The sequence below is a fragment of the Sus scrofa genome, chromosome 1, assembly GCF_000003025.6.
Source record: "Sus scrofa isolate TJ Tabasco breed Duroc chromosome 1, Sscrofa11.1, whole genome shotgun sequence".
NCBI classification, from domain to species: Eukaryota; Metazoa; Chordata; class Mammalia; order Artiodactyla; family Suidae; genus Sus; species Sus scrofa.
Window position 1 is genome coordinate 36,968,924 of NC_010443.5, and position 24,217 is coordinate 36,993,140.

A 24,217-nucleotide genomic window follows, 5' to 3' on the forward strand; every position below is an offset into this window, starting at 1 on the left:
ATGATCAAATTTGGGACAATTTGATCAACAAAATGATAGTAATAAATTATAACCCAATAAATAATATAGGAATCTATGACTCCATACCAATATAAATTAATAAATTTATATCTTTATAGTAGAATACCAACTTTCAAATGCAGAAGGAATGATGGAAACGCATCATGGTGGTTGTCTACATGCTGTTGTCAATGTGAGCAGTGATCTAATGAGGAATAAGACACTGGTGTAATCTTAGGATCTCTCCCCCGGGGAAATACCAATCAAAAAAGAAAATGATGACTCACAGAGGAGGAACTCTAACAAAGAACAACATAACCAGATAATCAAGTTTAAGATCTCCAGCAGGAGTTGGTTTTGTGTGCCCATTAACGCAGTGCACTAAGAACACAGTATCATTTTTGTGGTATTCTTACCACGAAAAGAGCATCATGAGTCTGGTCAAGGAAGAAACATCAGATGGACCCTGGTTAAGGATCAATCTTCCTAATATAAGCCATGTACTCTTTAAAACTGTTAAGGACTCAAAAAATAAGGAAAGACTGAGAGAATATTCCAGAATGTAAAGGAATGGCATAACGGGTCAATATAGCACATTTTCCTGGATAGATTTCAACTGGTAATATTTGAACGGGGTTCATGAACTGGACAGCGGCATTATCAATGCTGATTTCTAGACTTCAGGGGTTGATGGCAGTTTGACAAGAAAGCTCTTACTTATGACAAATAGCAATGAAATATGCAGGGGTGATGGGGCATCATATCTGTATCTTCTCACAAAGTTCCAAAAAAGATTAATGATAATGGGTATGTGATTAATATAACGGGTGAGGAAAGGAGGGTAGAGGAGGATTATATTAGCAGTTAGAAAATCTGGATGAGTGGAGAGAGGGGAGTTTTTGGTGCCATATTTGAAACTCTTCTATAAATTTAAAATTAATTCCATAATAAATTTTTAAAAAATTCCAGTCCAAAAATAAAAAAAAAAGGCATTCCTGTCGTGGCTCAGCAGTTAATGAACCCAACTAGCATCCAAGAGGACATGGGTTCGATCCCTGGCCTTGCTCAGTGGGTTAAGGATCTGGCATTGCCATAAGCTGTGGTGTAGGTCACAGATGCAGCTCAGATCCCGTGTTGCTGTGGCTGTGGCGTAGGCCTGTGGCTACAGCTCCAACTGGACCCCTAGCCTGAGAACCTCCATATGCCACTGGTGTGACCCTAAAAAGACAAAAAAAAAAAAAAAAAAAAAAAATTCCAGTCCTGAAACTTGAACTAAAACAAAAAGATAAGTAAGCTTGCTACTGAGGCAAAAATCACTTTTGCATAGAAATAAACAAATGTGTTCTTCTCTAAAAGAATTAATAAACCCCATCTGTCGTTTCACATACCAGGTACCTGAGATCTGGCAGGACCTTGAATTAAGTGAACATAGCACTAGGAATAAAGAAACCAATTAACTAGCTAGCTTTTAACTTAGAAAAGTCATTTCATTCCTTGGAATTATTTTTTCTCATTTCTAAAATTAAGAGAAATGAGATTATCACTGGCAAGAGAATATAAAGCCAGTGTTAAGGGATCTGGGTATGCATGTGCACAGTCTTATTAACTGATAAACAAAATGCACAACTAAAGCTAGGTCATGGTAGCTCCCAATACAACATTTATAAATCAAACAACAAAAAAGCATGGCTTCCAACTGTTGAGGGACCACCTACCATTCTGAAAAGACAGACAAGGAGTAACCGTTGTGGCTCAGCAGGTTAAGAACCCAATATAATGTCCACGAGAATGTGGGTTCAATCACTGGGCTCATCCAGTAGATTAAGGAACCAGTGCAGCTTGGATCTGGTGTTGCTGTGGCACAGGCTTGCAATTCAATTGCAATTCAACCCTTAGCCCAAGAACTTTTATATGCAGCAGGTGCGGCCATTTAAAAAAAAAAAAAAAAAAACAGATGAATTAACACTGTTCTAAAATGCTTTTAGTACAATTAGGTATAGTAAATATAGAAATTAAAATAATCTTTTTTGGCCACACCTGTGCATGCATAAGTTCCTAGGCCAGGGATTGAACCCAAGCCACAGCAGTGACAACACCAAATCCTTAACTAGTAGGCCATCAGGAACTCCTTAAAATATTTTTTTAAAGATTTCTATGCCAGATTGAAGAAATAACCAAACTTTAAGCTTGATACTGCCCTTCTTTTTTTTTTTCTTTTTAGGGCCACACTTGCGACATATGGAAGTTGCCAGGCTAGGGGTCAAATTGGAGCTACAGCTGCCAGCCTACACCACAGCTACAGCAGTGCAGGATCCAAGCCACGCCTGTGACCTACGCCACAGCTCACTGCAACGCCAGATTCCCTGACCCACTAAGCAAGGCCAAGGATTGAACCTGGGTCCTCATGGATACTAGTTGGATTCATTTCCAATGTACCACAACAGGAACTCTTTGATATTGCCTTTCAAATCTAAAGATCCTGTTTTATTCAACACATTCTCTCTTTCATTGTTGTTTATAAACAGAGCTATTTCAACTCCGTTTATAATTACTATATAATAATAAAACCCAAACAAATAATGTTGAACACAATCAGGTCTTTAAGTATATGCATATTTCCTACTTTGGAAAAATATTTTACTGCACTTAAGGTGATCATGATAGCCAATACATATATATTAAAGCTAACCAGTAGTAGACACATGAATCACTCAGCTAAGTTGATAAAAATTACCTACATTTGTGGCCCGGCAACAGAGCTATTGAACAGCTGACATGTAGGTCCTAAGCTAAGTGTGATTACAACAGGGGCTAACTTTTGCTCTTAAGGGCCAGACAGTAAATATTTTAACTTTCGTGGGCCACATCTGTTTCTAAGACATGTTCTTCTTTTTTGTTTGTGTGTTTTCTTTTCTAACAGCCCTTTAAAAAGGTAAAAACCAGTCTTAGCTCAAGGGCCTTACATGAAGATTGAAGACCATATCCCTGATGTAAAATAAAAAGTTCAAAGCAGTTTAATCAATAAGAGGAAGAAGCTGTTTTATACACATGCTGTTAAATGAAGGCTATCACATACATTAAATACAAAGATATTTACTCTAAATATGATTAAAGATAAAAAAAAGCATGCTAGATATACAAATACCATAAGAAAAATGAAATTAAAAGTAAAATTATTTAATATTACGTACTCTGGTGTGTACACTGGTAACCAGTAGACTAGTCTTCCACCTAATATGAGAGTTTCAGCTGCAAAGTTTAACAGGTCAAAAAACATATCACTCAGATGATAACTCAAGGAAACAGGAACATGGCTTTCTGGACTAGACAAAGAAAACAAAATTTCAAAGTCAGTGAAAAACTATTTAACTAAGTTCACTGAAAAGAAGAAATATGCTTCTGCTCAAGGTAGTTAACACATCATATTTAACTTTCACTTACCATTTTTCTATGCTCTTTGGTATTTCCTTCTGTGACCCTGTTCTTCTTGTAGATTCTCTAATACCATATGGAGCTAGACAGAAAACACAGATAGTCAAAAGTCACCTACTCACCACCGAGAAGCAGATGAAAATCATGTGCTTCCAGATGTGATACCCTGAGAAGGATACATCACCTATGCAATATTCCAGCTGAGAATGCATAAAAAAAGGGACATTCAATTTAAAACACTGGAAGGGCAGGCAGGTGACTGTGCTCTTCGGAATATCAACGTCACAAAAGATAGACAAAGATTGTGAAAGTGTTACAAATTAACGAAGGCCTACAAGATATGATTACTAAATGCAATATCTGACACTAGACTGGATATTGCAGTTCAGGGAAAAACATGCTAAGAAGGATATTACTGGGTCAACTGATAAAACCGAATGAGAAACTATGAAGTACTGAAACTGATAACTACTTTGGCTAAGAGATTATCCCTATTCTTAGGAAATACACACTGAAGTAAACAGGGGTAAAGGGCCATGATGTATACAACTTACTCTCAACTGATCATGAAAAAAATAACCTATTTTTATAAGTACACACAAAGTGAGAGCAAATAATAAGGTAGAATGATAATAAACAGTCACCCAATTTTCATAAGTATATTCATACTGATGTTATAATGCCTTGATAATTTTTCTTTTGTTAGATTTGAGATCATCTAAGTTACCAAAGAACTGAAAAGGTCTGAGATGGAAGGGTTGAGATACAGTTTGCCACTATCTACAGATTTACTGCCAAATATTATAGAAAGACAGATCTATCTTAGATAGGATGCCTGAAAGCCTAAGAACTCATGAGGCATGGGAAAACAAGTTCTCATGCACGTTCCTGAAACCCAGTAGTTTACAGAACCCCACATGTCCTGTAACTCCAGAAAGGAGATGCCATTACAATGGGCATGACAATAACAACAACAAAAAAGCAAACCAAAAAAAATAAAAACACAAAAGCTTACACATAGAGAAAGGTGAGATATCGGAAACTTTCTTCTTTAAAATCTGATACCAAAATTACAAACGATATTTTGGCTCCAGTTGATATACTAACAACCAATTACAGTCAACTATAAAACAAATGAATGTCTTAAAAAAAAATCCAAAGAGAAAAAGGAATGACAAGTTATATATAGTTTAAAAAAAACAAAACCACTTAGTTAAATTAGCATTCTGCCCTATATTCATAATTATTTCCTTCCCAAGGGTGGGGGGAAACACTAGTACAGCTGGTTTTTTCTGTTGTGCTAATATATTTTATACTTTCAACGTAAATGACTTTAGGAAACTAACCCTATTCCTACTTTTGCATAAAAATAAACTTACGATCAGTGATGATTGCATCAAAATATGCGCCCTTCCTCCAGGAAGGTTTAGATGCATCTGAAACCAGGACATCAAGGTAATACTTCTCTAAACCGTATTGACGAAGATTTGCCCTAATGTTTTCATCTGGTCCTCTCCATTTCTGGTTTTTCCTACTAGCCTTTCCTGAAGGGAAAGAAAAAGTGAAGATAGCACTAACCACATTCATGTCTCTCATCACTTAGCTAAAAGTAATGTTTAACACATCTACGCCTATATTTACTCAAATAAAACTTGCTTTCATTTAAAATCTTAATTTTATTTTACAATTATTTTCACTTTAACTTATTACAAAAAATATTGTGAACAGTAAACTGTACTGACACCTAACTGATCTTGTTCTGTATCCTTCCCTATAAAATTGCCTTAAAACAACTGTTCAGGAGTTCCCGTCGTGGCACAGTGGTTAACGAATCCAACTAGGAACCATGAGGTTGCGGGTTCGGTCCCTGCCCTTGCTCAGTGGGTTAACGATCCAGCGTTGCTGTGAGCTGTGGTGTAGGTTGCAGACGCAGCTCGGATCCCGCGTTGCTGTGGCTCTGGCGTGGGCCGGTGGCTACAGCTCCGATTGGACCCCTAGCCTGGGAACCTCCATATGCCGCGGGAGCGGCCCAAGAAATAGCAAAAAAAAAAAAAAAAAAAAACCACTGTTCAGTACTTGAGTTCAAAGCACCAGTAAGATACAGAGTGGAACAGAACATGGTCCCTTTCTTCTAGTAGTGCAGAAATACTGATAAACCAGATAAACAGAACAGAAATGGCGAGCGCTAACTTGGGAAATGCAGGAGCTGTGACCGTGAAGAGAGGAGGCAAAAATGGAGACCCAAGAGATGGAAGGTGAAAGTGGGGGCTCAAGGATGGGTTCAAAAGTTTTCATTTAGGAGTCATGAGTGGATGATGATATCATCAGTGAAGATCAGAGAAACTAAGAGGAAAAACAAATCAAGGAAGAAAGATGAGATTCATCTGAGATATATCAATCTTGATACACCTTGAGGTTCCTACAAAAGATTTAGAGATATTCAGCAGGTAGTTAGAGGCCAGAATATATACACTTGGGAGATATCAGTATATAAAACTTAAATCAAATCCATAAGAATGAATGACATTTTTCGTTAATGTAGGTGGCAATTACGTGTCTGTTCTATAATTACTCTTCTTCTATTTTTATAAACTCTTCTGTATTATGACCTACTTCACAATAAAAATGAAACCTAAAACTCAAAAGGAGAAAAATGACATGACTCTGCACAACATGCAATATGGTAGGTGAAGGGGCTGCGGAGAGATGCCTGGAGAAAAGTCACATCCAACCAGACACTGAGGAAAACTCCGGGGCCCTGAGGAAATTGAGATGAACTAGTCAAAGAAATCAAAGGACCACCCATTGTCTGAGGAAACCAAGGGAGGCTTTACGAAGGTCAACAGTATCGAATACTATAGACCTATGGCTTTGGTAAGAGTTTTCAGTAGGCATAGAAGCCGGGAAATAATGAGCATAAGACAGAGATGAAGAGGAAATAGTAAGTAAATACTAGTATTTTTAAGAAGCACTTTGGCAAAAGGAAGAGGAAAACAAAGCAGTAGCTAGAAGGGCTCCTACAGGATCGATAGAAAAGGTTTTGTATTTTTAAAATAGAAGAAACTTGGAAATATTCGCGAGTATAGTAAGAGATTAGAAACACAGCAATCAGAGGGCATATCTACCAGCATTTTGGGTAGGCTGTGAAGAAACTCCTCCTCAATCATAATTCTATCCAAGACTAAAAGGGGCATCACGTAACTTTTAAACATAACTCTAAAAAATAAAAACTTAAATAAAATATATAGGACAATATCCTTAAAGCAAACATACTGCTTCTACTAAAAGCAAACGAATAATTCTGCTCAGCACTTTGTCTGCTCTAACATATTGCAGACAAAGACTATCTTTTTGACTATCTTTTTCTGGTTAGCCCATTTAGATGAACTTTATAAAATGTTACTCTTCTCCATATGATATTACTAAATTCCTTAGTAATAGGAATTACTATGGTAGGAAAACAGTTCATTAAATACAATATATCAAATTGCTTCAGTAAAAGAAAATAAAGTGGAGTTCCCATCGTGGCGCAGTGGTTAACGAATCCGACTAGGAACCATGAGGTTGCGGGTTCAGTCCCTGCCCTTGCTCAGTGGGTTAACGATCCGGCGTTGCCGTGAGCTGTGGTGTAGATTGCAGACGCGGCTCGGATCCTGCGTTGCTGTGGCTCTGGCATAGGCCGGTGGCTACAGCTCCGATTGGACCCCTAGCCTTGGAACCTCCATATGCCGCGGGAGCAGCCCAAGAAATAGCAAAAAGACAAAAAAAAAAAAAAAAAAAAGAAAAGAAAGTATGATAAACTCTCACCTATATAACAATTTACACTGGATGAGAAAAAGGAAAATCATGTTTTATAGACTGATTCTAGTTACAACAATGAAATATCAACATAAATACAATTTCAAAATCAAAGAAACTTTATATTTTTAATACTATACAGCTATAAAGAAATACTTTCCCAGTTTGATTCAATTTCATCTAGTCACACACTTCATTAACAAAGCTTCTATATTTTAAAGTATTTTCCAAAATTGCCTCAAAAGCAAGCAGATGCTTTTGTCAAGTTACTCCCAGTCTAGTGCAGAATCTTTAAAGTTACTGCAACCTTAACTGTTTCAAAGATGTTTTGGTCAGTTATAAAATTAAAAACATATATGTTACTCAAAGACTAGAAATTAATTGATTATATACTCAACATATGATTGTTGAATAAAAGAATGGTGATAATTTTTTAAGTAAAAACTGTATGCTTTATTAACATGAATATGCTGATTTCAAATGGCTAGTCCCTCTCCTACTTCTTTCCCAACACTGAAGTTTTACAACCTTACTGATTGCCCACTTTTTCAAAATCTAAGACCAAAAATAGCTCTGAGAGGAGGGCTTTTCTTATTCATCTTTGTGTTCCCCCAGGAGGTCATTCTGTACACATTAGATCACTTCATAAAAAATGGATACCCAATGAAGTCTTATTGTTACTAAAATAAGTAAAACTAACCTATATCCTAACTCTGTATTTTAATATTAAAAATAGATGTATAATATCATATATAACTATTTTAAAGGCACAGTTAGTAAAAGAGCAAAGACCATACCATGGTCTAGAACCACTACTCACCCAAGCCATGAATGGTGTTGTAGTCTATGTCTGTCCCACATACATATGCACCAAAATGAGCAGATGCTATCAGAAGGCCACCTGAAAAGTCACATAATTGTAATCTGTTAACCAGAAAGTCCCAGGCTCTTATTTTTTCCCCTACTTAATCTGATCTAGATCCTTAGAAACTAGCTGCAGGAAGAGCACCTTAGAATGACACTGGTCCTGGCCATATTTAGCAGCTTCAGAACTGAAGAAACAACCCCCTGAGCTGTGTTCATCACATCAGTCACAAAGCAGGGGATTAACATATGCCCTGGCATTATTATCATAAACAGCACTGCTTAGGGAAAATTATCATTTTCTTGATCAAAATAATATGTATTTAGATATTTTCATCTGATTTTGAGAAACATATACCAAAGCAGTTTGCTCTTTTCTTACAAATGAGCATATAAGACTGCTACAAAAAGAGCTGGCAATAAGTTCTGACAATTGGGCTCAATTCTCACTGAAGTCAGAACTTCAAATAACTTAGAGAGGGCATAATAAATATATAAGACATTAACCCTTACAAAAATTAAAACATAAGGACAAGAAATAGTTACTCCTATAACCAGTGGAATTAATTATCTCATTTTAAACTGTAAATACAAATTTCTAAATAACTATTCAGATATATACAAAAACTGTTAACACAACAAATTTTCTGGGCTGTGATCAAAGAACAAATGTCTCAACACAACTTGATTAGACCAGTTCACATATGAAGAAAAATCCTAATAAAGATTAGAGATTAATGAAACCCTTTAAAATAAAAGGTAATAATACTTTTGCTATTTTAATAATTGTACTTTTTCAGTGAATTTCACTTTTTTTAATCATCCAAATTAAAAACGGTCTTAGTGTTTGGGCAAGTCCTAATAGCTTATACTGTAGAAATGTCTGTCAGTCAAACTGAAATCAGAAATATACAGAAATATACTTTTAAGACTATGCACAAATTTAGATATGGGGAAATAACTAGAGCTCTTTCCACTATATCCTTTCAAAGTGTAGCCTCTAAAATTAAGATGGGTAGTGCCTCCAGAGGGTCAAAATCTATAAATTAGTGGTGTTTCTTCCATAGTCATTTAAAACATAGTTTGGTAACATGTACTTCAAAATACTTTGCTCAATGAAAAATATTGTAACTGACTACTTCCTAGTGGAGCCCTGCATAAGAGAAACAGAAGACTAAAAGTACAGCAGAAACCAAAACCTAGGTTCCCTCATACTAACTACAAAAGGCCATTTGTTTGCAGAGATAAAGTAAGACTTCATAATGCTTAGTCTATAAATGAAACAGTTCATATGTAGGAAAGGTACTGCATGTGATGACTTAAAATACTCACAAAATCACTTCACCCAAAATACAAGGAATTACTACAATTCTGCCAATCAAGGCAGATACTCACCTAGAAGAACTAGTTGTCAAGGGGAACAGAAAAGCTTTCCTGCGCTTCCTTAAACAGAACCTTATCCATTTGGTTAGAGTGAGTTTTGAGAAGACCCAATTTAGAATACATTGCTGAAAGGAGATGAATAATCTGTTAGACTACATCTGTTAGTTAACTCTGTGCCTTTTAAAAGCTTTTCAAGTTTTAAATAAAATCACTATAAATGAGCTTCTCTGAACTGGTCAATGAGTAATCATTGTTAATCATCTAGTTGTTTTTTTTTCTTTTTTTCCAATTAAAATGAAGCATTTCTGCATTTAGTTTTACCTCACTTGGAGTCTCCTTGGAAGCTTTTTGGTGGAAGAAGTAATTAAAAAAAAAAAAAAAAAGGAGGGGTGAAGTGTTGAGGGAGGCAGGTAACCTGGCTCAACCTAATTTCTTATGTTATCAAGTGTAAAAATAGCACATATGTGATCTGGATTGGCAATTCAGTGTTTTAATTTCTTATTACTGAAATAATAACCACTTAAAGGTTAGGGTAGTATCTTACAGGCAAAAGGACAAAATAAACTTTATGATACAGAAATGAACTTTATGATATAGAAACTAATTTATGATTTTTATCTGTAGAGATTTAGGTGGAAAGTTTTATAAAAGAGTGAAAATGAGAACTGGGCTTTGGTTTTGCTGAAAGAAAACAATGAAAAATAGTGATACTATTTCACCTATGTTATCTTTAAAAAAAAAAAAAAAAGAAGAAAAAGAACTCTAATAAATTAACCAGCAGCTTGAGCAAAAGGATATTGCCAGAAAACAGAAATTCTACCAAACTATGAGACTCAAGAAAAGAGGACTGCAAAGAGCTGCAGATAGAATGGGGAACCAGAGATTACTACAAAGACCTACAGAGATCCATTATCATTCTCCAAACTTTCTTTTCCTCCCCACGGTTTCTTCCCAGAGCTAGGACAGTGGGTTTCCCAACACCTTGCTCCCTCCCATGTCTATCATTCTGCAATAAGAAAATTTCAAATTTTTACTCCTTTCCATACACCTATGGGCCATTTGAATGTGGAACAGGCCAAGAAGTACGCAACAGTCTCCTAGTTGTCTTCTCAATTACTACAGGAGGTGACTCATTTGAGGGGAAAGGGAAAAGGAGCTAGAGCTAACACTACAGAGCTACATCATAAAATCCCACCATAGCATCTACAGCTATCAGCAGAAACTTGTACCAATTATTTTCATTATAAACAATCAGAAGTTTACAATTTTAATCCTCAGTTACCTTGACTATTGCCACAATTTGCCAACAGTTACAAATTAGATAGAAATAAGCCAAAGAAGGTCTTGAAAATGAATTCATGGCCAAATGGTTCATCATCGCCATGCAATATTCGCTATATCTAACATCTTTCACCAAAAAGGCACCTAAGTGCTTACTCAAAATAATTAAAAAATGATAATACAGTTCACTAAATGTCTACCATGCATCACACAACTTCCTAAGAATTTCATATACATATTTCCTCAATTAATCCCCCAACGTATTACTTCTTATCATTTTAAAATGATGGAACCAAGGACAAGTTAAGAATCTTGCTGAATGTCATGTAGTAACTGACAGAATTAGGATTAATACTCAAGCTCTTTACTCCTATGGTAGTCAATACCATACCACTTCCTTTAAGGTCAGCAGCAATTTAAGTAAATATTCGCTAGCCTACTACTTAGATAAACAAAAGTAAAATTTGTTATTAAACAAATTAGGTAAAGCTGCACACTCAGTTAATAAGAGCTATATACCATTCACAAGTCTTGTATCATATCATTGGCTTGGCTGGCCTGTACCATTATAGATACTCAACATATGCATTCTAATCATTTCTTTAGTGATGCTCATATTAGAACAGCAGTACTTCCTAATTACTGAGCTGACTCACAATATGTATCTTCACCCTTGGGAAAATGGAGATAAACAACTTTCAAAAAAAAAATCTTACTACAATGATAATAAGCGTATTTGCTAAGATGGAAATGAAAGCTTTTCTGCAGCTCATAATGTCATTCAAGACAACAGCGCAGACTGTCAAAAGAAAATGGAAAGGTATTTAGGCAGGAAAAGATTATATCTCTCCTTTCAGTTTCCTAGAAGCTTTCTCACCTACTCTATAACGCTGAGAAAATCACAAGTCATAAGCAGTCTGTGGGTAAAGCAGTTAGGAAACTAATATGTGTTGATTTTGTATCTTTAAAATGGAAAAGGGATTGGATACACTTGAATTTTAAAAAACACTAAAAAAGGAAACAGAAGGAAAAAATATCCAATACTTTGTGAAAAACTATGACTATGGAGGAGGGCACAAGGCTACTTATTTTTCTAATCCTTCAGAAGGTACTACCCATCAAAGACAAAAGGCCCAAGAAAGAGGAAAAAGCACTATTTGGTGCTTATTCACAATTACTGGTCATTACCACTTTTAAAACAAAAGCACCAAAAATTAGCTAAAGTCTTAAAGCTATGCTTAACAACAAACAAAAATTATGAAATGTAGTTTAGCAACATCTTTGCAAAGATCTTCCTCTTGCAATTTCCCATTGATGGTCTGACATATTGCAATTAATGACAAAATATGCTACCCACTCTAAGGAGCTGCCCGCAAGCAAATTAAGGGCAGGTCTCCACACCCCTTACCACACTGAAGGTAGTCAATAGTCAATACCTTGACTGCTATGGAAGTTAACATTTCATAAAATGCTCAGCCTCATTTACATCAAGGGGGAGAAATTTTACCCACACTGGTACCTATTTTTATTTTATTTTATTTTTTTTGTCCTTTTTTTTTTTTTTTACCATTTCTAGGGCCACTCCTGTGGCATATGGAGCCTCTCAGGCTAGGGGTCTAATTGGAGCTGTAGCTGCTGGCCTAGGCCACAGCCACAGCAACACGGGATCTGAGCCACGTCTGCAACCTACACCACAGCTCACGGCAACGCCAGATCCTTAACCCACTGAGCAAGGCCAGGGATCAAACCCGCAACCTCATGGTTCCTAGTCGGATTCGTTAACCACTGAGCCACGACGGCAACTCCCTGATGGTCTGGTCTACATGTATGTGTGCATATTAAACACAAACTTGCACGTATCTCAAAGAATCACTTCACAGGGAAAGGTTTTAGAAGTCCAAGAACAAGATTAAGAATTAATAGAGCATTTAACATTTGGAAAAAGATATATTATATCCATTTTCACAACACAGAAGAAAATAATCTCCAAATGCATCAGAGATCTAACAGAAAAAAAAAAAAAACAACAAAACTACTAAAGTACCAGGAGAAAATGTAGCTGCATGTGTCTATAACTTAGATGTAGGGAAAACTTGCCTGGCCAAAAACAAACAAAATTATAGCGAAGTCAAAAGATAAATGGCAAATTGAGAGAAAATATTTTATACATTTGTATATAAAAAAAAGGGAAAGGGAGAAAGGGGAACACACAAAGTATTTTTTAAAAATGGGAGGTGAGTGGAGCAAAAAGTATACAGAAAAATAGGCAAAAGATTTGAAGATAATTCCAAAAAAGTTATAAAACTACACCTTAAAACATAAAAAGTTGTTAGACTTCACTCATAATAAAAGACCTACAAATTATTACTAGATTGAGATAACATTTTCACCCAATGGATTGGCAAGTTTCAAAAGTCTTACAGTATACTCTGCTGGTGGGGCAATAAGGACCCACATATATTGTTAGCAAGAACGCAAAATGGTATAATGGACAGTAATTTGGCAACATTTAACAAACTACATACATGTACACTTTTTAACCTAGCAATCCTAATTCTAGGAATTTACCCTGCAGTTGTAATTCCAACATTATGAAAGTACACTGTGAACAAGATTATTCATTGCAAGCATGATTAGTAACTGTGAAATATGGGAAACTACCTATATCCAAGCTTAGGAGATTGAATAATTTACAGTACACATACCCATGGAGTACAACCACAAAAAAGAATAAAGATAGTGAACTAAAAGGAAGTGATTTCCAGGAAATACTGTGAAGTAAAAAAAAGCAAAGTTAAAAGCTACTTTTTGTGTAAGGAAAAAGTGGAAATAAGAAAATGTCTGTATATTTGTGTATCATTATTTAAAAAAAAAAAAACACAGGAAGAGTCAATTAGAAAACAGAGACGTTGGTTACCTCTAAGTACCTATAAGTAGAAGGGAACAGAATATAAAGAATATGGAAGGGAGTTGAACTTCTCTAAGTATCCCTTCTTTTGTGTTCTGACTTTCAGAACAAATTAATATTCTACATGTTTAAAAATAAAAGTAAACCACAAGAATGTGAAAAGTAAAAAATCTAAAATTGAGGGCAAACTGAAAAAAATGAATTCAACTAATTTTAAATGAAGAGGAAAAAGAAGAAAGCACAGTAAAGAAAGACTTTACTGCCCCTTTTGGGGTAGAGAACTGAATATGTATTCTGAAAACACATCTTTTTATTTATTTTTTTTGGAAAGTATTTTTAATAGGATATTTTCAGTGGTATAGGAAAGGGAATTTTTAAATTATTTTAGATATACTATAGGAATGAACAAAAGAATAAATATGCTGATGTTGATAGGAACCTGGGTTTTCACTGTGGAAGAAAGTACATGCAACTATGGAATGGGAGTAGGCAAGAAAGAAATCTGTAGGGATAGACTGGAATGTATAGTATACATTAAAAGTCAGATTTCTAAAATATGTATATGTACACATATGAGACGTATATCTGTAGGAATATGTGCATGTATGTTGCCTATGCATTTACAGCATATTGTGTATATACACACATGTATTCCCTAGCTTGTCTGCTGAAAGGATCTAGAAACAAAGATACCCAGCACCCACATCTTGGTCCCTAATACAATTCCCCACTAAAAGAAACAAGGATTTCTTGGAGAAGTGACTGATTACAGAGGTTGAGAAGGTAGAAAATGAGCCATAAGTAGGGAGGTATTTGTAAAAAAAAAAAAAAACAAGAAGATAGGAACAGGTCACAAAGACAGATCCAAAGTGAAAAGACTCTCACTAGAAAAATCTGGGACAATTTAAGCAACAAAATAATTAAGGGGGAAAAATGAAAAATGAATTACAGGCCACTAGGAGAAAGAGGGAAGAATCTACTAATTCATAACAGATAAATGAATAATGTAGGCAAGAAGAAAGACAACAGGATGAATGTCAACTGGTGAACATAAAGGGAGTGCTGAAGATGGAAAACCATCCCTTTGTAACCATCAAAGTCAAGACTGGTTTAGGCAAGAATCATCAGTAGATGTTAAACCTACCAACTAGACAGGGGTGAGAGGTGATTTAGATGGGCAGAACAGAATATTTACATGGTCTGAGTGTGTCTTTGCATAGACTGCCTATTAACTGTAAGGGAAAAAAACAGTAATCATACAGTGAAAAAAAAAATCAAATACCATCTACCCAGCTGATCAAAGTTAACATTATCAATGGGAGGAAGAAAAGCATCATATGGGTGCTCCAAGGATACAAAATCACTCAAGTGTGGTCCAGCCAGACCTGAATCTAGAAACATTCCAGATAAAAAATAAAAGGTGGGAGAGTATTCTTCAAAATTACAAGTTTCATGAAAGAAAAAGTAAGGCTTTGGATATATTCCATATCAAGAGATCAGAGACATATTCACAACAAAATAAAATACCTGATGCTAGACTGGAAAGGAAAAAAGATGGTATAAGGGATGTCAGTGGATTGGTTAAAAGAAATGGAATACAAACATTAAAGTATTGTGTTAATATTATAGTTATTAACACTGAATTCTATACTGTAGTTATATAATTTAAGAAATACATAATGAAATATTTGAGAGGCAAAGGGATGTAATAAATGCAACTTACTTCCAAATGGTACAGAAAAAAAATATTGTGCATATAAATATGAGAAAATAAAGGATAAAGCAGATGATGCCAAATGTTAAAAATAGTCTACTCTAGGTCAAGGATATGTAGGTGTTCTTCTATTTTTATTCTTGTAACTTTCCTATAAATTTGGAATTATAAATTTATTTATAAATTTATTTCCTATAAAAGTTCAAAGGGGGCACTTAGGACAACAAGGATGGGAAATAAAGGAATAGGTCCTATGTTGGGGGTGGGATATATGGAGGAAATGGTAGAGGGAAGAAGAGAGACTCACTAGTGGATGAGTTCAACAACAAAGGAGATCATTCCATCAGTCAGAAATCTCTTGACCTTGATTCTTTTTGCTCCTAATGATATGTGATTGTATTCCTCAAGTTAGTTTACGGAGTAATAGCAGCCTGGCAGATCCTAATGCAGAGAGAGGCACTCTGTGATGGTAAATAGCTTGAGCTCTGGAGGTAGACTCCTTGAGTTAGAATCTCATGAAGTGTATACCTTGTATAACCTTGGCCAAGTCACTTAACCTCTTTCTGTGCCACAATCTCAGGAAGATTTCTTAAAGTACTTCCATTTCAATAGTTTTAAGAATTAAACTAGAAAGTAACATTAGAGTGCAGAGGCAGTACCTGACATGTTTGCTATTCAACACATGGTAGGCACTGCATCATCACTGCTTTCTGAGTTTCTGATGGAAAAAGACTACATGGAGAAACTTTAACTGTGTAAAATTTGTTTCCACACAATCTGAATCGCAATGAATTTAGCCAGACAAACCTAAATATGAATACTCCCTAACTACACGCAAGATGGAGAAAAATGGGTTGAAGCAGGAAAATGTCACGTCAGAGTCAGAAGAAATAAACTTGGAATTTTAGGACTTCCATACAAAGTTACAAGAACATCCAATCAAGTTTTCAGAGAACCCAGGTCATGGCCTTAGCAGCTAAGCTCTAGCCCCACTGATACTTTGTTACTGTTCTTATTTTCAAACTTATGTAGGAACTTCCACAAACCAAATCAAAGATAAGGCACATTAGCCATTTTTCTCCATATAAGTACATAATTAATCAATTTTAAGAGATGAACACATTTTTAAATTCTGTCACACGTCTTTCTCAAGAGTTTTCCCATTTTTAAAAAGTTTTTATTGAAGTATAGTTTCCTATTTAAATTAATTACATAGTTTTACCACACTTCTACAATTATAGTATGTTCCTCTAAGCCCACAAATTCTTTCAGCATCATCTTTGAAGTGGCAGAAGTGTTAAATACTGGCTATTACACAAATATGTGGTTGTCTCTTAGCCACTACCTAGTGATAATTAAGACTATTCTATTTAATCTTTTAGCTAAATATTGCTATTACCTTGACTCATATAAACAAGTAACATCTCTACATCGGTTTAACAATTAAATAAAAATACCTGTTCCAACAAAGGGATCAAACACAATATCATTTTCTTTCACTTTTCCATGGTTAGCCATGATGAATGATAAACCAGCATCCATGCTTGTATTTCCAATAAAGTGTCTCTTTTTGACACTGTATGACTGAATAAGCTCTCTCTGTCCATCTGCAATCTAGATCAGAGATACTTTTCAAATTAGTATAAATGCACAGGGCAGATTTAAGATAATCATTTGCAATAAAACCACAGTATCTTGATGATGAGAATCTCTTTCCACTTACTGCTGCTTCATAAAAATGTGACTGCAACAGTTATGGACAAGCATCTTTTATTTCTTAGTGTACTCCCATTTACTTTTGCTTTACGAAGTGAATTTGAATTGAATTTGAATGCAATTATTCCAGGGGTTGGTGGTAAACTCTAGCCATCTCTTTTTTTCTAAGTAACAAATTTCTGTAATATAAGCCACAGCTTCTATTCCCCCACTTACTGCCTCAGGAATAGGGCAAAACTGTTTTGCAGTAATTTCATTTCTTTTCATAAAGGAGACTTAGATCAGAGAGCTCCACAAATGAGAATTCTCAGCCATCACAGCACTCTGTTTTTTTGCTGCTTTATTAACAAAGCAGTTCACATTTTCTGACAAGTCTTGTGTTAAGGTTTCCAGGTATACCACCTCCTACCTAGGCCCCATATCGAACAAACCTCTTGCATTTCATCTGAATCTCTGGAAAAACACAAAACACATAACCACATATTTTCCACTGATTTTAATTTATACAGCTTTTCTTTTTTTTGGTCTTTTTGTCTTTTTAGGGCCGCACCTGCAGCATATGGAGGTTGGTTCCCAGGCTAGTGGTCTGATCAGAGCTGTAGTCACCAGCCTATGCCACAGCCACAGCAGCGCAAGACGAGCTGCATCTTCATCCTACACCACAGCTCACGGCAACAGCTGGATCCTTAACCCACTGAGTGAGGCCAGGGATCGAACCCACAACCTCATGGTTCCTAGTCGGATTCGTTTCCGCTGCGCCACAATGGGAACTCCCATAAAAGCTGTTCTGTCTCCTCAGCTCCTTTAAAGTTTTGCAGATATAGAGTCAAATACAAAGGCCTAACCCTTACCTTTTAAAGAAAAAAAAACTGAAACAGATAAAAAGAATATGCTTACCCATCTACCAAAATAAATATTATGTGGATTCTCAGGGATACAGTTTGGGTCCAAACCATAATCCTCCAAAATAGAGAATATATGTTGTGGCTTCTTTAAATTCACTTTTCCTTCAAATGGCAGAAATTCAAGTGCCTAAAAAAATAAAAGGAATTCTAATGTGCTATAAAAATATAAAAGGAAAAATAGTGCTTATGTAATAATACCTATCTTATAAGTCTGGTAGCAGCATTAAATAAGACAAAACATGCTAAGTTCTTGGTACACAATGTGGTACAAAAGAAGCATTTAATAGACATTGAGGATTATTACATATCAACAGTGGCTACATTATATTAATCCCACAGGTTTTCAGTTTTTTGCTAAATTTACTTACATCTATTCGTTTGACTTTTTCTTCTTGTGTCAGTGTTTTATTAAATGTGAGAATCTTTATTTTATATGTAGAATCTGAATGTAGAAATGGAACCTAAAATAAGAGCAGATGAATTCTTTAAGTTTAGTAATTCTGCACTATGAAAATGCTTATATAAAACTATATTGCACTACGCACCATCTTTTCCACAGGGTAGTTTTTAAGAGAACTGTACAGCTCCTCTGGAGATTTTCCATGACCCCACAGTTCAAATACAGACCTAGGAAATAAATGATTAGCACGAACCTCAGTAAATAAAATAGTTCAGGAGTTCCCATTGTGGCGGCAATGGAAACGAATTGAACTAGGAACCATGAGGTTTCGGGTTTGATCTCTGGCCATGCTCAGTGGGTTAAGGATCCGGCGTTGCAGTGAGCCATGGTGTAGGTCACAGACGTGGCTAGGATCTGGTGTGGCTGTGGCTGTGGTGCAGGCTGGCAGCTGTAGCTCCGAAGGGACCCCTAGCCTGGGAACCTCCATATGCTGCAGGTGTGGCCCTAAAAAGACAAAAGACAAAAGACAAAAAAAAAAAAAAGAAAAAGAAATTAGTTCATACAGAAATAGGTAACAATTATATATCACTGGTTCTTTATGCTCAGTCCACTAAAACAATTATTTCCTATTGCCTATGTTTTCTAAGCTATAAATGAGAAATTTGTATCCTGGAAACAAATATAGCTAATGTCTAAATTACACAAAGAAGTTGAACTTTATACAGAAGTAGGAAAATTTATCAAGTCAAGGTTTTTTGAAGTTTTTGTCGATATCATCTTTTTTTTTTTTACTAGAACACAAATAACACTGTAAAATCACTTAAATTATTTTAGTGAAACAGTTACAAAGCTGCAAGAAATGCAATCTTTCCCAATGTTTTCTGCATAAAACAAAAGGGAAAAAGATCAGAAAAAAATTTGCCATTAATATTTAGCCATTATTTAATAATATTTAGTAATAGTTTTATGACTATTACAAAAGCAAAATTTTTACTACATAAAAAAAAAATCAAGCTTTGGTCAATTTCAAGGACACAAAAAATAAAGCAAAATTTCACCGTAATCAATTACAGTTCTTAGAATGCTGCAATGGAACTCAATCTATATTATTAGCACAGTTTTGTGCATCTAAATTCAACTACTTTATAATTGTAAATAATGCTGCTGTTAGGATTAGACTATTATCCTTCAAAAATGAATTCCTCCTTTCCCTTGTACTGAACTTATAGAAAGAGGACCTCTGCAGTAATAGTACTCTTACTTAACTAAGAGTAACACTTAATATAACTCAAAGTACCAGGGACTGTTCTAAGGCCATTTAATACTAATTCATATATTCCTCATAGGAACCCTGTGAGGTAGCCACCAGTATCATCATCCATTTAACCAATGAGGAAACTGAGGCTCAAAAAGATTAAATAACTCTCTCAGGTCACACAGCAATTGGTGAAGCGAGAATTCAAACCCAATCCATCTGATTCCAGAACCCAGACACTGCTTTTCAGATATAAAAATGCAAAAAGAGGAGTTCCTGCTGTGGTGCAGCACGATTGGCAGTGCCTCTTCAAGGCTGGGACACAAGTTAGACCCTTGGCCCGGCACAGTGGTTAAAGGAGCCGACGTTGGCACAGCTGCCATGTAGGTCACAACTGCTCTGCTCAGATCTGATTCCTGGCCTGGGAACTCTGTATGTCGCAGGGTGACCAAAAAAAAGAAAAAAAAAAAAAAAAAAAGAGAGAGAGAGAAAGAGAAGCACAGACAATTCCATAAATCATAATTATCCTTAATGAATAATTATGTATGTAATAATTACACAGGAAGTAATGCTTGTGGTGATAACCTAGAATCAGTAAAAATGAAATAATATAATCTTTTTCAGAATTTAGATAATATTAATAAACATATTTAAATAGGCAAAATAAAAAAGTTAGATATATAATAAGCTTGTTATAACTGCAACATAATATATTATTATTAGAATAATATCTTTTATGATTTAGATTTTCAGAGTAAACAGTTTTCATATATATGACTGCACTATTATGATCCCTATTTCAGAGATGGTAAAACTTACATGGATTGCACATTTCTCATGGGTGCTATATAAATAAGCATGGATGTCAACATATTAATATAATAACAATATGACCTAAAATATGTCACTGATTATAGCTGTAATAGTGAAATCTTTATCACTAATAAAAATGCCTTAAGAGATTATCCTCTGATGGAAGGAGGGTAATAGAACTGAGAAAGGTACACAGAGAGCACCAACGGCTTCTTTTTATTTCCTTTTTTTATTTTTTTTTTATTTCCTTAAGTTTTTATTTCCTTTAAAAAAAAAAAGCTGTGGCAAATATCTCAAAATGTTTAGATCTAATAAAGCAGGTACCTATAATTTTCACTCTTTCTGATATGCCCAAATTAGTCTGTTAAAAATAAGTCAAACAAAATCAACTTTCACTCACTATTCTTTCAGGAAAAAAAAACTGAATTTAAGTGCGTTTCAAATGTACACTTCTAAAACTCTATTTCAGTTCCAGGCAATTAATGCTACAATTAGAACTGTGAATTTGTTCCTCTGAAGATGAATTTCCCCTTTTCTAGTAAATTAAGAGAGAAGGCCTCTATAGTAATACAATTCTTATTGAGCTATCACTTAAGATAAAACCTCAGTTATGCAAAATATACAGAGACTAAAAAGCAGCCAGGGAAATTATTACATAATGTTATAAATTATTACACAACTATTTATTGCACCATTACACAAGTATGTGCATTAGAAGATATGAGCTCTGAAGGAAGTGTATGAGTTTTGGTTCTCAAGGAGCTATTTTAAACCTATAAGTCTTATCTTTGGAATTCAAATACCTCTTAAAGCTATAAATTTTAATATGCTAATGTACAGTAATAATCAAAGGATATGTTTTTTAGTTGTTTCCATTTTCTGGTCATTTTTATTGAATAAGTAAGACCCATTAACAAGCTTCGATTCAAGAGGTTACATTTAGTACTGCAGTTGGTTTTCAATACAGTAAATTTAATATGGGGATTACAGCCTACTCAATAATACAGCAATTACATATCATACTATACAATGAAGCATTGCTAACCATGTTAATAAAACTAGATGCAATTCTTACTTGCATTGCATTATTAAACATAATTTCTAAGAAAGAAGTTTTCATAAATATATCAAAAACGTTCAATAAAGGGGGAGGGTAGCAAAAAAAAAGCAACTCAAAGATAACAAGTTGTTCAACTTTTAAAATGCTAGTTGAGGAGTTCCCGTCATGGGTGCAGCAGAAATGAATCTGACTAGGAATCATGAAGTTGCGGGTTCTGATCCCTGGCCTTGCTCAGTGGGTTAAGGACCTGACATTGCTGTGAGCTGTGGCATAGACCAGCAGCTGTGGCTCTGATTAGACCCCTAGCCTGGGAACCTTCATATGCCATGGGTGCGGCCCTAAAAAGCAAAAAAAAAATTTTCCAATAATGGGAAAAAAGATAAAAAGGAAAAGAAAAAAGAACAGATACTAATGATAAAATCTAGAAAACACTCAGAATAAACAAGAATGACATCATTATATTAGTCCATATCAAGATATGATCATCAGAATTCCTCTAACAAATAAAACAGTAAAACATATCTCAGGGTAGTCCTCGCTTTTTGTCGTCTTACATTTCACCAATCTGTTCATCCAATCAAAAAACAACTATAAGAAAAACATTTTTAGGTTTTCAAAACTTCAGTTATAATTAAATGTGCCATTTATCCTATGTAATAACACAGCGTTTACATCTTATACCATATGCTTGCTTAATACAGAAGTTAAAAAAAAATATTCTAAAACAAGTGTTTCTTCATTTCACCACTGAGATTTTGTTGTAGCAGATCACTCTCCTGTTCTCCCACACCATCTGGTGGCAACTACATGTAACTACAAGCTAAACCGAGCTCGCCCCAACAATCAACCCGTTCCACTTTCTGCCAATACAGATAAAAGTAGGACAGAGTAGTTCTGAGAAGTATGGTTTACACTCATGCAGGAAAACATTATAAGTTTCTCTTACTTGGCACACACTGTCCGTTTCATTAAGTTCCTGGCAATATCTTCAGAGGGAATACTAAGAATCCAAAAAGGAGACTGAAAGAAATAACAACATACAACTTACTTCTAAGAGGTTTTACGGCTTCATGTGCTTTCATTTAAGACGTCAATAAGGAGAGATTCTTATTTGCTACTTTTATGTGAGAACACATGATATGACTCTAACCAAAATAAAAATCACCCCAATAGTAAAAAACAGTAAATTATTTTAACAGTTAACCCGTTAGGATAATATAGCACAGTGTCAGAACACTTTTATAAATGAATAAATAAAAACATCAAAAACTTAAGGTTATTTAAACTTAAGGTTAATTTTATATTTGCTCTTATGTAGTTTAATCAAAAGAATTAATGCATATTATACCCCAAAGTATAATCTCATAGTTTTTATTGTTGTTTATTTCTTATAACACAGCTATTTTATTTTTAAATAATGTATTTCTTTGAATGGTCCCTTTTTTTCCTAGGTAGTTGTGGGCACCTGAGGGGGTGGGAGAGGGGATCTTTCCAATAACTATGATCAAAAATTATAGAGTATATTATTAAATTATTCTTTAGTTTTATTTTTCTTATCTAAGAAAAAAGTTCCAAGTACATCAGGGGGATTTCAATACCCAAGATTATAAGCACTATTAAGCTATCAATCCAGATAACCCATTGCTAGAATGCAGCAAAATGCAGCAGGACCCTAATCTCAGTTCATCACTCTCAACCTCAGTTATACCCACACTCTTTTTTTCCCTCCTCAATTAAGTGAAATTCACTCAGGAGGACAAGTTTTTTTTTTTTTTTTTTTTTTTGTCTTTTTGTTGTTGTTGTTATTTCTTGGGCCGCTCCCGCGGCATATGGAGGTTCCCAGGCTAGGGGTCGAATCAGAGCTGTAGCCACCGGCCTACGCCAGAGCCACAGCAATGCGCGATCCGAGCCGTGTCTGCAACCTACACCACAGCTCACGGCAACGCCGGATCCTTAACCCACTGAGCAAGGGCAGGGACCGAACCCGCAACCTCATGGTTCCTAGTCGGATTCGTTAACCACTGCGCCACGACGGGAACTCCAGGAGGACAAGTTTAACCCTAGGGGACTTTCAACTTGTTTTCTCATCTTTTGCAAAAAATCTTCCCTGCCACACCCAGTCTTTACTCCAATATAGTCTTTATTCCAAAATACCAAAATAATACAAACAGGAAAAAAGATGGTCATCTTAGTGTTATTTTTATTGGGAAGAATTTAAAAGCAACCTGAATGAAATAAAATCAGTAGATAAATTATGGTAGAGCTAACTTATGGAAAATATTATACAGCACTGGTAGTGATGAAGGCTATGTAGAAAAACATGCCTATCAATGCTATCAAATTAAAAAGAGATGCAGAAGTTTACACTGGTTAAAAAAAAAAAAGTATGTGAAAAGTATTACAACTGAAAGAAAAAAAGACTAGAAGGCATTATCCCCAAATTATAAGTCACATCAAGGAAGAATTGTGAATGATGTTTTTTCTATTTTCCAAAATTCTCTAATACACTGATAAACTGTCAAATACAAAATACAAAGCTCATAAGCTCACAATCTCATGCATGCACAATTTCAAATTTTAAAATGAGTATCACTATAAGAATTCAGCTAAATTCTAAATTGCAATAATACCATATCAATAAAAGCCTTTTTAATTAGTATAGTTGACTTAAAGTGTTGTATCAATTTC

At 35.1% G+C, this 24,217-nt stretch overlaps 1 protein-coding gene across 8 annotated transcripts in view; it reads right to left on the reverse strand.

The window, feature by feature from the left end:
• The window catches only part of TRMT11 (tRNA methyltransferase 11 homolog), a 71,223-nt gene that overhangs the window by 38,067 nt on the left and 8,939 nt on the right, over positions 1–24,217 (reverse strand). For 6 of the 8 annotated variants that reach the window (XR_001305933.2, XM_013992581.2, XM_001928661.5 and 3 more), the window contains 9 exons: positions 22,476–22,549; positions 18,547–18,628; positions 18,370–18,462; positions 17,994–18,128; positions 16,838–16,994; positions 8,051–8,131; positions 4,812–4,976; positions 3,442–3,514; positions 3,192–3,323 (listed from right to left, as the gene is read on the reverse strand). Coding sequence is in view for 6 of the 8 variants with exons in the window: in XM_013992581.2 (XP_013848035.1) it covers positions 3,192–3,323; positions 3,442–3,514; positions 4,812–4,976; positions 8,051–8,131; positions 16,838–16,994; positions 17,994–18,128; positions 18,370–18,462; positions 18,547–18,628; positions 22,476–22,549 (992 nt within the window). In the remaining 2 variants the exon portion in view is untranslated. Of the gene's footprint in view, positions 1–3,191; positions 3,324–3,441; positions 3,515–4,811; positions 4,977–8,050; positions 8,132–9,489; positions 9,603–16,837; positions 16,995–17,993; positions 18,129–18,369; positions 18,463–18,546; positions 18,629–22,475; positions 22,550–24,217 lie in introns of all 8 variants that reach the window. The other 2 variants (XR_002343018.1, XM_013992584.2) reach the window with 2 other exon arrangements.